This window comes from Protopterus annectens, chromosome 9.part0, assembly GCF_019279795.1.
Source record: "Protopterus annectens isolate FY-2018-M chromosome 9.part0, PAN1.0, whole genome shotgun sequence".
NCBI lineage: Eukaryota > Metazoa > Chordata > Ceratodontiformes > Protopteridae > Protopterus > Protopterus annectens.
Genome location: NC_056743.1, coordinates 1,835,700,083 through 1,835,716,245, shown reverse-complemented (window position 1 = coordinate 1,835,716,245; position 16,163 = coordinate 1,835,700,083). Strand labels below are relative to the sequence as shown.

The following is a 16,163-nucleotide window of genomic DNA, read 5'->3' as shown; positions in this document are numbered from 1 at the left end:
CCCTAATAGTTGATCATTCAACCCTTTCACAAAGGGTTGCAAGTGAACTCAGAGACCTCCAGGACAAAAACCTCTCATATAATATGCTTTAAATGGGTCTATATCATATTATCAAACTTTTAATAGCTTGAATTACTAAAGATCGAACACTAGTGATTGAACTATTAAAAGTCCGAATTGTTATTAAAAGAATTTTTAAACAAAAAAAAAAAAACTAAAGGGTGTAAGTGGAGGGCAAGACCCCCTGCACCCCCTACAGCTCCCACTCTATAAATATTCCAACTCTGAGATCCCGCTACAGTGTAGGAAATGGAAATCTTCTGTTTCCGCACTGTATTGCACTGAAGTGCGATCTCGGAGTTGGTATATTTAAGTAGCGGGGGGATGCGAGGGGTGCAGGAGGGCTTGCCTCCCTGCTTACACCCTTTAGATTTTCTTTTTTTCACTTAAAATACTTTTAATAGCAATTCAGACTTTTAATAGTTGGATCACTAATTTTCGATCTTTAGTGATTCGAACTATTAAAAGTTTGATAATATGATATAGACCCCTTTAAGCATCCACAAGTGCCAAATATTAGTTCTTAAGTCTTTAATATTAACAAAAATCTGCTTAAACAGTTTGATACAAGTAGTAGAGGCTGAAAAAGTACTTGCTGTGTCCCCTTCCTTACTGGAACACATTAAAATGTCGGTATAATTTTTATCTGCTGTCAATCCATTCAGAAGTTGGGCCTACTCCATATTGCCCAGTCAATAATCTTAAATTGTGCCTTAGAATCACACAGAATAAGCTGCTGCTGAGGTTATGCAAGACTAGCGTAGCTATACAAACCAGGGAAAGTCATTTATAAAATGGCTGGATGGACAGATAGATAGATGGATAAACACTGTAACAGTTAGGAGAATACATGTATTTGTTTGTTCGCCAGCTATGAGCCAGTTCATACTGTGTTACAAAGAACTGAAAACTTACAAGTACAAGGTGGCATAGATATTCATTGGAATTCACAATTAGAGAAGCACTTCTTCTCCTAACAGCCTGCTACTCAAAACTGTATCACTGATGTCATGATTCGTGTCATGATCACCATTATCATCCTCATAATTATCATCAACTCCTTTTTCCCATTTTATACACAGGATTAGGATGTTGACTCAGCTGTTGCCACCTCTCTTGATTCAGTTCTATTTTGTTACCTTCTCCAACACTCATACCTGTCTATCACAGGTTTTCTTTCACACAATTCATCCATCCATCCATCCATCCATCCATCCATCCATCCATCCATCCATCCATCCATCCATCCATCTCTTAGCTAGACAGCCTTCTTTCCTCTTGCCTTCTTCCTGTCTCTCCCATATCTTCTTCACCAGATCATCTTTTGTTTTCCTGCCCACATGACCGAACTATAGTAATATTTTATTCTACTTACCCTTCTCTGCAATTGGGGCTACTTTGGCTTCTGTCTTTTGTAATGTCCTCATTTTTTTCATCTGCCTCACAGTGTGCTTCAGACCACCCATCTGACGCACTTCTCCATCATCTGAAATTTCTTCAACTGCTCTGTCTACAGTGCCCAGTTTTCTGTACCATACAGATGCACTGGTTCTACCACTGTTTAGTAAACTTACTTTTCAGCTTCTCAGTCATTCTTCTATCACATGCTATCACTACTGACAATGTTTGCTAGTTGGCTGCAACATTAGTGATTCTATCTCTGACCTCCTCAATCAAACGTCCCTTCTCTTCAACCACCCTACCCAGATAGCTTGGGCATTTAACCTGTTCCATTCATTTTCCCTTCTGTGTCAGATTTCAACTTCTTCTGATTTCCCCGTTTGCTGCTATGACATCTGCCTTGTCTGACTCAGTTTCATCTTGGGTCATTTCACTTTTGCATTCCAATCTCTTATCATTTGCTGAAGTTCATATTCATAGTTTTCTTGCAGTGCCACATCACCTGTATTTTGTGGCTTTGCTGCTCTGTTTCCCCTGACCTGTTTGCTGAAGAATGATGCACATCCACCTCCATGGCAACCCCTCTGTCACTCTGAGCACTGTTTGCACTTCTGTCAGTGGCTTCCTTTACAGCTTCTTCTTTCAGCTTTTCCCATTAGAGATCACTACAGTGGAACAATGGTCCACAGAATGATTGGTAGTGGAGTTTTACAGTGTTGAGTTGCCAGCCCAGTGCTCAACTTTCCACAGAAGGCACACACACAGTAGCCTGCACTAATTCAACTGATGTTTCTAGGACTTTAGACCATCAATGGACTGCCCTGGGATCTTGTCATATGCTTTTGCAAGTCTATGAATGCCAGAGTGGACTCTTTCCCAATCTCCAGCTGCTTCTTCTTCTTCTTCTTCTTCTTCACTATCTGGCTCATGGCAAATATGTCAGTTGTGCCTCATAGTGATCTGAATACAAACTGCTCATCTTGAATCTTGAAGCTCATCTAGTTTTGCATATGTGTTTGTCAATCATACTCTCTAGCACTGTCAAGTGGTATAACAGGAGTTTGATAATTCCGTACTGCCCACAGTTGTGAATGTACCCTTATTGCTTAGCACTAAAATGCTTATTTTTCAGCCATCTCGGATATGTTTTTCTCTCCATACCATGATGATTTCCGACAGTTACCATATCCTCCTTAACTCACTCAACAGTTTGATTATGTCTTCTCTGACTTCATTTGTGTCCCCTGCTTTTGCTGACCTCATTTTTCGTAGCGCTGTTCTTACTTCTTCTAGGGTGGAGTCTACACCTCTCAACTGTCCAGATTTTCACAGAATGTCAGGATTTTTAACCCCCTATTTTTGTTCTGTTCCTTATAACATTTGTGGTTTTCTGGCAATTCACCAATGATTAAAGTCACAGAATAATGACATTCATTTGACTTTCAGATTTCATATCCTTCAGAAAATACATGCTAATACAAATCCTGCTGTTCTAGGAACTTTCTAAATTTATAAGTGCAATATTTAAACTCAACCCTATTTTTGGGCCTTTGCTCCCCTATTATTTCAGGCTTTGTCCAGATTTTTTTGCACTAAGAGGTAGAGAGGTATGTCTTTTTCTTTATTCATCATAGGCTGGGAAAGGGCACTGCAACTTTTTATGTGTTTTGTTCATTCAGATGCTGCTCAAAGTACTAATTCCATCTGGTTTTAATGTTCTCTGAACGCGTAGACAGACTGTTACAGGTGTTCCTTTTGAATAATGTCTGATGGCTTATATTGTTTATCTTTGTATTTTTGTCTTGCAACCTGATAAACGTTCTCTGATATCTTGTTCTTTGCTCTTGTGCCTGTTCTGTTCCTTCCTCTCCTTGCTTATCTTTTCTATCTCTGACTTTTCCTGTACTCCTTTGTTTTGTACTTCGTGTAGTACTGTTGGCTGTGACACTGGTGATCAGAACCGCTCAATGTTTATCTGCTCTTTATCACAACCAGAACCGTTACTAGTCCATCTGCTGGTGCCCTGTGCAATCCTCCTTAACTTTGAAATTGATGAGCGTAAAAATAATCTCTACTACTCTGAACTGAAACTATAACAAACTGTTGTTACAAATAGAACAAGCACCATGCTATAGTTAAATTATCACACACAGAACATGTAACATAACTGCAGATTCAGTGTCAGCATTTATTTTTGAAGCTGCAAGCTTCTCCTGGCTTCATAAAATTAATTCTGTTTCTGCATTCCTCCACCACTGACATCTGCTAATTGGGGTCCCCAAAAGCATCTGGTCAGGGCAGCTGACCCCTTTACCCCACCTTAGTTACAGACATATTTTCTTCATACCCCACAAGCTCATTGTCATTGATCATAGTGCCTGTATTTTACATTATTATCCCCAAAAGACCTGGCTGGAATCTAACATGCATAATCAGAACAGTCACCAACATATACTGTGGGAACATCAGACACTTAAGACATTCATATTGCAGAATGTAGATATAATAATGTTAACACTCATCCCAAATATAGTTCATGAATCAACTTTATCTTGTTATCCTTCCTAGTGGTGTGCTTCTTTCAGTGACCACAGCAGCTTAAATGCAATACCCCCTCCCCGCCAAATGAACGCTACACTTGTTTCTGCTGTAAATGTCATTGTTGGACAGTGTGACTCACATGCATCGCAGCTTATTGAACAGCAGGTGATCAGGAGGAGGGGCAGTTATATAACTGGATGATCTGTTCCAGCATTCTATTGGATATGCAGCTACTTTAAGTGCATGATGCTGCATAGCTACAGTCACATAAAAAAAAAAAAATCACTGGGCTCCTATATGGAGACCCTTACAAGTGGCTCTTACTCAGCACCCTAGGTTACTTCCTTGCATGTCTGGGTCTAGAAACTTCTCAAAAAAGTGGTGAGTTTCTGTCAGCAAATGCTCAGCTGTCAATGCTTCATACTAGCTGGCATATGTGCTGCTTCCAGTACAGCAAGTGGAAGCTGTTTTATCAAGCCAGTATCTGTCTGTACCAAGTAGTGTGTGGCATACTCACATTCTATGTACCAGCATTCTGAATCCCAATGAAAATGTATCCTGAACTTGTTCTTTCTATTCGTAGCTAACCAGAATCATTGGTGACATCTATGAAGCTGTACAAAATTACGTTGAATCACATTGCACATTACTGCCATCTGCTGACCAATTTTAGAACCGCAAGGTAGTAATAGGTACAGCACACCATACTGCAGAGTAACAGATTAAGACATGCATTCATATTAGTGTATGTGCAATGTATCCATCCATCCATCCATCCATCCATCCATCCATCCATCCATCCATCCATCCATCCATCCATCCATCCATCCACAAAGCAGGAGGTCTAGTCACCTGGTGGTGTGAGCATTGGCTCTAGATAATTATCACTGTTGAAGTGACACTCCATCCCCATGTGTAATATGCCACTGTATTTTATTTTTGTGAGGATTTTGCACCTGCTGTATGCCAATCAGATTCCCCTTCCTGGTTAAACAGCCCATTCATTACATATTACCAGGGTGAAGGTTGACTGGGAGGACCATTATTTGGGCAGCAGTTGGGAATGATTTGAAATATTTTCCTTGATGACCCTACTTCCCCTGCACGTGCTTGGTTCATGAAGGAAGGAGGTGTGCCATGAGCTGACCATGCTGGTTATCTATCACTTCTACAAAGGATGGCACCATGCAGAAGCTCCGCCCTCCTGTCCTCATGCACTAGCTGGTAATATCCCCATTCTTCACTTGGCAAATCACACACTAGTGTGCTGTTTGAGCACCCACCATCATGTCACCCCTCCGGGAGAGGAAAACAGACTGCACCCCCCCCCTTCACTCATCTCCTCCCTTCTCTGGCTCCTCTGTTGCCCAGGACATTAATCACACCCCAGTCACTTGCCTCACGGTCAGGGCTCCATCCGTATGCACCACAGAGTCAGGCTATCATGGATTTACAGTAACTGAAATGCTGTAAAGCCAAAAAAGGATTGCTTCAAAAAATTAACTTTTAATTAGCCCTGTGATGTGAATTGTTTAGCAGTTGAATAACTCTTTTATTTTCTAATATTCTGAAATCTGATTTTGAAAACACGAGTAAGAGTCTAAGATAGTGAAATGTTGTCTAAACATACAGTAATTCTGACAAACGTCAGAAAGTGAAATCTGTATTTCTGAAATAACCATATCTCCAAACTATGAGTAATACGTCTAAACACATATAAATGTTTTGTTTGAGTTTCAGATATTCTAATGCTTTACTATTATTTCTAATTAATGAAAAGCACTTCATTGTCATACTTTGTAAGGCTATCTCCTGGTCTTGTATGTCTGGAGATCATGGGGCAGACAAGGGATATGTTAGTGGATTTCATCTCTCAGCTTGCCTGGGAATGCCTGGGGGGGTCACAGGATGAGTGGGAGTCTGCTAATTGAGACAGGGAATTCTGTGGTTCCTGTTGAAATTCCAAGGCTTATAACTGTGGTGTTCAGAGGAGTGAAACTGAAAGTGTGAGTGTGTTAAAGATAATGTAAATCCAAGGTTACTGTATCTCAGGGTGCTACCCTCAGTACCATGCACATATACCTCTCAACTGTACAGATTTTTGCAGAATGTCCAGATTTTTTCCTCATATTTTTGGTCCATTTCTCATAAAATTGTGTTTTTCTGGCAAATCACTGACAAATAATTGAGGACTGAAGTCTGAAAATAATGATAGACATTTGAGTTCCATGCCCTTCAGAAAATTCATGCTAATGTAAAACCTGTTATTCTATGAATTTTATAAGTTGGTAAGAGCAATATTTAAAAAGTGTCCATATTTTTGGGCCTTTGTCCCCCATTATTGGTGGCTTTGTCGAGATTTCTTGTTCTAAGAAGTTGAGAGGTATGCACTGAACTCACATTAGTACGTATAAACTGCAGGAGTGTCAGTGTGCAGTCTAACACATTTGGAGCTGCAGAGGGGCTTTAACACATTACTATAACTGCAGTCAGTTTCAATATTTGTGGCAGTTTACTGGACATTAATTTTTTTTTTTTTGTATTTGTGGGTCTCATAAGAAAAGCTACACTGAGACTACAAATACAACCTAAATCCATAATTTGTGACATTAAATGCACAGTTACAATGGTTATACAAGTACACAGATTGAAAACAATCACAGCATTGCATACTTACAAATAATAACTGTAAAAATAATTATACAAAAATGATAAATATTGACAGAAATATCAGGGATTGTACTGATGGAGAGAGACTAAAATGAACGTTGAATTTGTTAGTGAGTTGCAATACCTGTAGTATGGAGGTTTGGGAATGTGGAATAGCACAGCAGAAATGGAGTGGAAGATCTAGTAGTGATTACATGTTGTACTAATATGAAAAGGTGGTCATGAAAGAAATACCATTATATGTGTATTATTTCCTGCTGCTAGTACTAGAGATGAATTGAGAGGAGACGTGGAGTGTCAAAGAGAGGTAAGAAATGTTTGGATGCAGTACGGATGTTATTAATGAAAATATTAAGAAGCAGGGGACCCTGATTAGATCCTTGGAGGACTCCAAAAGGGATCATTTGGAAAGCTGAATATGCACTTTGCCATTTGACATGTGGTTGTTGGTCCAACACTTATCTATCAAACCATTGTATGGTTGGGAGTAAGAGGCTGACAGGAGATGGATGTAATAATTTGGGATGATAGACATTATCAATGACTTTTCTTAACTTCAGAAATAAGGCAGAAACCAGGATACCATTGTTTCTTGCTTGCTTAATGGGATTGACAAGGTTCAGAGGACCAGTGATGGTACTGAGTCCTGGCCAAAAGCCATGTTGAGTAGGAGTTAGAAACTGATGGCCAAGGAGGTGCTAGAGAAGATGTCTGTGGACACATTTTATTGTAATTGGCCTAAATTTGAGACATGAGTCGAGTTTTCACCCCTATGTAGTAGGAAAATGTATGATTTTTTTTCTAAAGGGGTGAGGCAATCGACTGACTGATGGATATGTTTATTAATATGGACTCAGGGTAGGCTATAATGTATGCAGCCAATTTGAGATACTCGCAGGGAATGTTGTCTGGAGTAAGAGTAGCAGGTTTCAGGTTTTTGTATTTTTTATACAGTAGGATGCTAAGGTTTGTAGCATGAGGGTAGCAGTGTGGTTGCTTGCTTGCTGATAAGTAGATGAGTTAGTGGAGGAATTGTTTATTTTTTTAAAGTGGTTATAGTATCAGTGAAGTACGAGTTAAATTGTGATGCAGTCTCTGATGGGCTGCTATTAAGTGATGGACTGGGCTGGTGTTTCTTTATAGGAGATAACAAAATGCTGAACTGATGATGAAAAAAACTTTGAATTGTTTTGATATGTGTCCTGGAGTGAGGTCTAGTATAGTTTTTTTGTCAGGTTTAATTTTGTTTTTAGTAAGGTTGTGGAGGTATTTGTAGGCTTGGAGATTTTGCTGTGTTTTGTGTTGAGTCCAGGGTTTCCAAGCTACATCCCCCCAGATGCATGAGTTCTTTGGTTGATCTATTTAGGCATGGGGCATGGTTAGCTTTGACTCTTTTTCGTCTGATAGGGGCCTCTTCATTAAGTATGCTGAGAAACACGGTACTGCATTTTGCAATAGCATTATCAATAGGGAGTGTTTTCAGAGTAGAACTTTGTAATATGAATATAAAGGTTTTGGATTAAAACTTGACAGGTTGTGTACCATGTTCTAACTATGAGGCTTGGGTGTATAGATGTTTAGTCTGCTACTGCATGTTGGACAGTGATCCCTAACTGAATGTAGAAGGGGCCTGGAGGATAAAAAATTAGTAGGGATGGAAGTATCAAGTCTAATACATACTCTTTATTACTTTGTTTGTTGTATCTTGTTGGGGTGTTAATAAGCTGAGTAAATTCCTAGAAGTTTATAGTGGTTTGGAGGAATTCAGTAGTGAAAGGCTTCTAATGAATATTTAGAGACCCTAGAATTACAGTCTCATGGGGGATAGTAGTTGATGCCCAGGATAAGATCTGTTCAGTTGCAGTGTTATTTTGTCCAGGACGAATGTAGAGAGCAATTGGATACAAGATTTTTTATTCATTAAGTTTAAGGCAAGTGATGAGGAGTTTGGTTTTAATAAATCATGAGATAGTATGTCGTTAGTGTGTAATGTCCTGACAGAATAGATAATAACACCACCACCACCATGTTTCTTTATTCTTTTAGCTCTGATTATATTATATGTTGGTGGGAGAATAGTATCTCTATCTTTAATGTTTGGTTTCAGTCAAGTTTCAGTGGTTTCTAATATATCAAGCGAATGGAGGCTTATCCAGTCATGGCATTCTGCCAGTTTATTTCAAATGCCATGGATATTGATATTGACTACTTTCAAGCCAGTATCGTTAGCAAAAGGTTGTTGAGATGCAGTTTAGTTTTAGCACACAATACTGTTTGAGGGTGCTTGCCGAGTTGTGGACTGGGTTGTACTGGATGAGCAATTTGTGTTCAACGTCAACGCAGATGGACCTGAATTAGAGTGACTGTCATCATATTGGCAGACATTTGTTGCATATATCAATTTTGCAGTCAACATTTTGGTATTTAATCCTGCTTGCAGTTTGGTTTTGCGTAGGGTGTATGAGCAGTTCAGATATTTATGTATAAAAGAAAGAGTAGACGTTTGGAGCTATATTGCAGTATGTACAGATGGTCGGGTCGTTAAGAGGAGTTTGATTAGGGGACAGCAGGTGGTGCATAAGCAGTGGACTGTGTTCAGATGTGGGATTACCGAGAAGGAATCGGAAGGTAGACATTACTGATAACGTGAATATCATTATAATATAGGCATGTGTTATTATGCTATAAGTTAAGTGGCAGAGAATAGTATACAGGAAAGAGGAATGAAAACAGTAATTGAGCTTGTTCATGAGACATCAGAAATTAAAGGCACGTGATAGTTAACAGAGATGGTATAAATAGATGAGTGGATTAGGAAAGGTGACTATAAAATAGAACATGAGGGTGGTGGTCAAGTACGGTATAAAAGGAAGGAAGTGATCAGTTAGAGTTACTGAGTTCAGTGGAAAAGTGTTATTGAAGTAGATGCAGGAATATTAAGTCTTATAGGATTAGTTGATTGTTTGTTTTTTTTTATTTGCTGGTGATGTCTGTTAGTTACAGAGCTAAAAGGCAATAGAGTGGGTTTAGTTTTTATGAGAAAGCAACTCGATTGGTTGCATTAGGAAGCTTGAACTTTGTTCTGCCATGCTTAGGAACTTTGTTCTGCCATGCTTAGTGTGCAACTGCTGTGACCATCAATAGGACGAGTGGTTTGAAAAATGGATGAATATTTGATGTGCACATTATTTTATATAGCTTCTATATGAATTTGCCCGTGTGCAGCCACATTCTATAGTCCTTCTTTTGAAAACCCCTCAAGCATTCCACAAGGGAAATAAAGTTTAGTGATGACTGCATCACATCTGTCTTTATTTATTTATTTATTTAAGTTTTATTTTTGGTCCCTGTCCCTCTGCAACCATCAGTCAGTTGTTGTCTCCCATTGGGTCAGTCATTCCTCCTTTCTTCATAACTGCGAACAATGTGAGGAATAGGTGAGCAAGGGATCATTGCCATTGTCCAATGGGGAGGGAGTTGTAGAAACACCATATGCTTTCCTCTTAGCAAGCAATGCTTGCAATGGTTATACTGGGGGGGTGGGGGTGCAGGTTTCCAAAAGATTAAAAGTCTTTTCCAGAGTGTTGTATAGTCTGTGGCTGGGCTTGAACCCCAGGTCACACATTCTGTCAATGGTACTCACACCTGAGGTGAGGTCTTAACATTATTCTGATATGATGAGACTAGCACCAACCCATCTCACAGGAAGAATGAAGCTAACTAATTTCTCTTTCCCAACTTTTCCTGTCTGTCTCCCCCTATACTCATGCCCAGATCTAGTGCCACAATGCCTAGAAAGCAATCAGGGCTAAAATCTATATGGCACGAAGCCAGCACCTCTTCCACAGCCACAATAATCATGGTACAGTTGCAGTAGTGTCTTAGCTGACAAATGTTAAATGATGCAAAGCATTTTATTTCTGACACAGCACATCTTGAAAACAAAGTGCTTTGCAGTGTACAAAACTATGTTGTACATTATTTTAATTATTGTATTGTATTATAGAGTACAGCGCCCCATTTGGGATGTACCTTACAAGACACCTGCAACAGCTGGAAAGACCACAGAAGTACCTCACCAAGAGGATCACTGGCCTCAAAGAGATGCCCTATGAAGCTCGACTGAAGAAACTCCAGCTGTACTCGGTTGCATACCACCTACTCAGAGGTGATCTCTGCCTGACATACAAGGCCATGTCCAACCCAGAATTGATGGACATGCTCCACCTAAAGAAAACCATATCCCCTCGAGCCACACGCTCTAGGGATATAAACCTCACCACAACAATAAATAGGATGTGCTGGAGGGATAGATTCCTCTCCCAGAGACTTCCCATGCTTTGGAACAAGATTTCAATCTACATTAGGCAGAGCTCCTTGCTAACACTCTTCAAAAGAAGCCTTGACGAGTGGATGGGAAACAGAAAGTTTACCCCGGGGATCACTTCATTGGCTCTGCTGGAGAGAGGCACAGGGAATTAATCTAAGGGGGCGGCAAAAGCCAACACATTCTGGCTAGGCTTATAAATGCCTTTGGGTAGATAGCCTAGTACCTACTTATGAAACTATGAACCTATGTAATGTGAATTATAAGATTCAGTGACTTGTTATGATTTCCAACATTCTAGTTGAAAAATATTAATCACATTGAACTTTGCAGAGTCATAACATTCAACCAAAGAGAATGCTATTTCAAATAACATGACCCCATCCATCAAGGTAAAAACAAAATTCAGCACCACTAAGTGAAGCACAAATTCATCATTAAGTCACAGAGCAAGGGAAACATTTGATTATTGAGAATATTTCTTGTGGGAGGCAAATTCTACCACACATCAAAGGACACCGCAACCTCACACCCTCAAACTTTAAACCTAATCCTATTCCTAATTTTAGCCATAATCACTAAACCAAAGCCCTTACCCACTCTCCAGCTGAAGTTTCATGTTATAGTACATATATCAGAAAGAGACATAAAACCAACTGACCTTTCATTCACTGTGATATTCAGCCAAATTAAATGTAACCAAGTGGTCTTGATTTAATGTATTTTCATAAAAATGTCTTCTAAAAACAGGCTCATTCCTTTGCTTGGCTTGGGAAAATAATAGTTAATGTAATTTTTATTTTCATTAGCAGATGGTTAGCATGTTTATCATCTTTACAATTGTTATAAAACAGTCAATGACTTTGCATTAGCGCAAATCTTATATTTCAAAAATAAAAAAACTGCAGAGTTGGTTTAAATTTTGAATAAAACTATTTGCAATACAAAATGCCATCTTCCTTAACTTAAATGACAGTTATTGTTTATTTATTTGTATTTGTTAATTATAGTACTGGCCCGATCCATTGAGGACCCATTTCAGGCACAGCGTGGGAGATACAAAAGAGCAGAAATACAACTATATTATAGAGCTACATGTACAGGGCATCAAAAACATGATGCAGGAATGTAGTTGCATAAATATAATATAATGTTTGAGTGAAACAACCTAAGATTAAATGCATAGCTAAAAGAGTATAAATTTAGACACGTGCAATATATGCATACATACAGTTCACATATTTGTTGTGTGGATAAACTAGATTGCAGTTTGAGTTGGAGGTAAGGTTCGTTGTTTGTCATTAAATACAGACAACAAAGAAGTGTATTCATACCTCTCATCTGTACAGATTTTTGCCTCATATTTTTGGTGTGTTCCTCCTAAAATCTGTACCTTTCTGACAAATAGCTGAGGACTGAAGCCATTAAATTTGTTTGTGTCTTTCGGGGGCGCCACAGTGGAACTCTGGTCCGCTAATGATAAGTCATTAAATAATAAGAAATATTTGAGTTTAAGACTCTGCATCCATCAAAAAATGAATGCTAATGCAAAACCTATTATTCTATCGACTTTCTAAGTTTGTAAGAGCAATACTTAAAATCTGTCCCTATTTGTCCACCATCATTTTAGTCTTTGTCTAGATTTTTTGCTCTCAGAGGTTGAGAGGTACGAGTGTATAGTAAATGCAGAAATGGTGGTAGAAGACAAGAGATGATGAGGTCGGTTTATGTTAATGGTGGATGGTTGAAGCATGCACATATTTGTGTTTTTGTTCTGAAAGAATCACTTTGCTCTCACTTGAACATAGCTGTTTAGTTTACCTTCATAAAAAAACATGATTTTTTGTAATTATACTAAAATGTTCTTCACTCAGAAATTGCTAACCAGGTTTGGCTATATATTGCATCGTTATTTTATGTTATTTTAATTCCATTACTATCAGTTGTTTACTTACGGATCACATAAAGTTGGGTTCCAGATCCAGATGCAAACACAGTCACGTTGTCTGATTTAAACATCCCACAGTAATATATCCCTGCATCTTCCAAGGTAATATTTTTAAAACTGATGGAAAAATCAGTGTCTCTTTCTTGTCCTTCATGAACTATTTTTGTTGCTCGTGTGTCTGATTTGTCACCAAACTTTTCTGAGTATAAGATCTTCTGAAGATTAGCCTCCTTGGACCAACAGACAGGTCCTAAAGTTTCATTTGACACGGTGCAGTTCATTATGACAGTGTCCCCTTCTCTGCCAATAACTGATTGTGTCTGATTTATCAGCAGTCCATTAGTACCTGAAAGAAAAAAAAAATAAGATCTGAACCCTTCCTATGTTAAGGTTAAGATGTACAGGTGAAACATGACTGTTGAATATTATGTATGAGGCTTCAAAATCAAAATTATATGATTTGTACATGTTCTAAAAATTAGCAACCTGATAAATGACCCATACAATAAGCATGTTCAGCAAACTTTTCTCATATTTCTTTTCTCAACAGGTTAACTTACTAGGTTGATGTAATATGCTGCCAATAACCTGCAACCTCTTGGCATAAGCCTAATTCTTAGTCTCCACAAACATACTACATGACTCTAGGCAAATGTTGTAACTATATTAAATCTTTCAGTTAATTAACAACCATACTTGTATCCTTTAATCAATCTTTAGTGTAAACTATCAGCAAAATAAAAATAGAATTAATTAGACAAATTACAGATTTTTATTTACATCATTTGGGGCTTAATGACAAGAGTTTAATAGTATCTTACTAATATTAATTGTGACAACCTGATTTTAAAACATTACAGTTTGCTGTAATATGTTTTGGCAGTTAACAAAGTTATATGACACAATTCTCACCTCTGAGCATGCATAAAGTAATGAAAAGGAATGTGGAGCTAACAGCAGACACCTGTAACTCCATGTTGTAACGACGCTTCAACTAATGTCAAAGTGAATGTGCAGTGTAACAGACTAAAACGGCTTTTTAAAGAGAAGTACACCACTGTATGCTGAAACAAACAGAAACAAAAATAGAGGAAGGAACTTATATATCCTGCCACAACAATGTCAAATAAAACTGATTGCTCAGGATTTACTTGTTATGACTTGTGCCTTTACTAACACGTTGTGCTTTTCACTCACATAAATATTTTATACAGGCCAAACCAGGTTATATTAGCTTATGCAGTTTTTGTTTATTTATGTATTTATTTAACTAGAACAGCTTTCTGTGACTTTTACTGAAAATGGAAAACAATATCACCTCAGTAAATTTTACTTTTAAGTGAAATAACGGCAGACATAAGAAAATAGTAAAAATAAAAAAAATGTCAACCCTTCATGAGACCCAGTGAGAAAATTTTCCATACAGTATTTCATTTCTTTTCTTTCTCTTTATTTTCTACTTAGAAAAGTCAAAGAAAAATAGGACATTGCATTACGTAGTTATGTCAGTAAAACAGATAAGCTGTCTAGCTAGTTTGCCCAAACTGCATAACTAGTATCTTTCCGTTTTTCCTCCTGAACTCCTTTCCTTTCTATGTCCTTTCTTTTCCTGCACCACACCTCCCAGGTTACCGTGAAGAACTCCGTGGTCAAACAGTGCAGTCTTTTGAATTTATCCACTCTCCTCCCATGCAAAGGTACTTTTTAATGTCCAGGCTGCACTTCGTGCCCTTTCTCTGACATGTCTCTTATTCCCACAATGTCTTTCCACTTAACTGGTAATACTTAGACAGAGACTGACAAATAGCTTGCAGGGCAGAGTATCCCAAATTATGAAACTCTAAAAATTACTAAAATATGTTCAAATCATCTCAATGCAGCTGTTTCAAATGACACTAAGGTAGGTGTTTTTGTATTAAAAGTGTGACTCCCATAATTAGGACCACAAATACATACATGGGAGATAATTGTTTTTAACCCTGAGTTGCAGTAGTACAAGGTAAATAATTATAAGCTGGGGTGAAAAGGGTAGGGATATGAGGTTCTCTCTCCCTCAGAAAATAGGTGTTAAAAATTGTGTTTACTGTCATTTGCTTTGATGACCTCAGGATGTCTTAAATCATATTGTTGGTTGGCAAAGAGCTAAAGAATATTTGCTTCTAACTAATGCATATGGTCCTTCTTGTCAGGTTACCCTATTCTCTTATTTATTATACATACCCACTTGTATCTGTAAGAAATGTTGGAATATCAGAGGATTTATTTCTTCTGTTGAAGCATAAATATTGAAATAAGATGAATGTCAGCCCAGTGTTTCATAAGAAAAAAATGGCAGGTTCTTTAAATTCACCAGAAAACAAGGGCAAATAATTCATTTTTAAGTAATAGCCAAGTTTTGAAATATTTCATTTTTTTAAGTAATAGGTAAGTGTTGTCAGTTTTAAAGTAATGGCAACTTTATGTGTAATTAAATTAAACAAACAAGGCATGTGGGAAGTTTCAGATTTCATAGGTTGGTTGGGGGTTCCTTAATGTAAAGCACTAATTTTGAATTACCAGGCTAGATTCAATAAATCCTTGGTGCATGTTGTGCCATGATGTGCACACAGTAGTGCACTGATTTGTGTTTAGTAAGAAGCTCTACATGATGTGTAGATCTACACTAACACGGTAAACATCATGGCATGCTAAATACAGCATAAACAGTTGAACTCTATGCTAAACAAAACATCCAAGATGGCAGAGCTGTTTCCCAAGCTATAAAGAATTCATGTTCATTTAGTGTATGTTTTTGCCTTGAATTCCAAAACCTAATGGAATTCAGCCAGAGAGACTACATTAGAGGAAACAAATTTTAGGGGCTGCTGCTTCTCTTCTGCATGTGTATTTGCAACAGGATCAGCTCTGTGCTGCTGCTGATGATGATAGACCTCAGCCAAGAAGGAGAAGGGTGTTTAGACCCCATTTAACTTTTCATGGTCTGCATGAGGTGGAAATAGTAGAGCGCTATAGGGTGGATAGAGATACACTACAGGAACTCTGCAACCTCTGTCGTCCTAAATTGAGAGCAAGGTCAAACTGAGGGGAACCAATATCTGTGGAGACCAAGGTATGTGTAGCACGCAGAATTTTATCTACTGGAACCTTCCAGAGACCAACAGGGTGTCACAGTCATTAGCATCCAGGATCCTACATCAATTCCTGAATGATATGCTA

The 16,163-nt window shown here is 38.2% G+C and overlaps 1 protein-coding gene across 2 annotated transcripts in view; it reads right to left on the bottom strand.

The window, feature by feature from the left end:
- Positions 1–13,973, bottom strand: part of LOC122812287 (basement membrane-specific heparan sulfate proteoglycan core protein-like) — a 422,530-nt gene extending 408,557 nt beyond the window's left edge. For both annotated transcript variants that reach the window (XM_044084688.1, XM_044084689.1), the window contains exons 1-2: positions 13,860–13,973; positions 12,955–13,293 (exon numbers count right to left, since the gene is read on the bottom strand). In XM_044084688.1, the coding sequence (XP_043940623.1) occupies positions 12,955–13,293; positions 13,860–13,923 (403 nt within the window). In that variant the 5' untranslated portion in view covers positions 13,924–13,973. The remainder of the gene's footprint in view (positions 1–12,954; positions 13,294–13,859) is intronic.
- Positions 13,974–16,163: the final 2,190 nt, after the last annotated feature.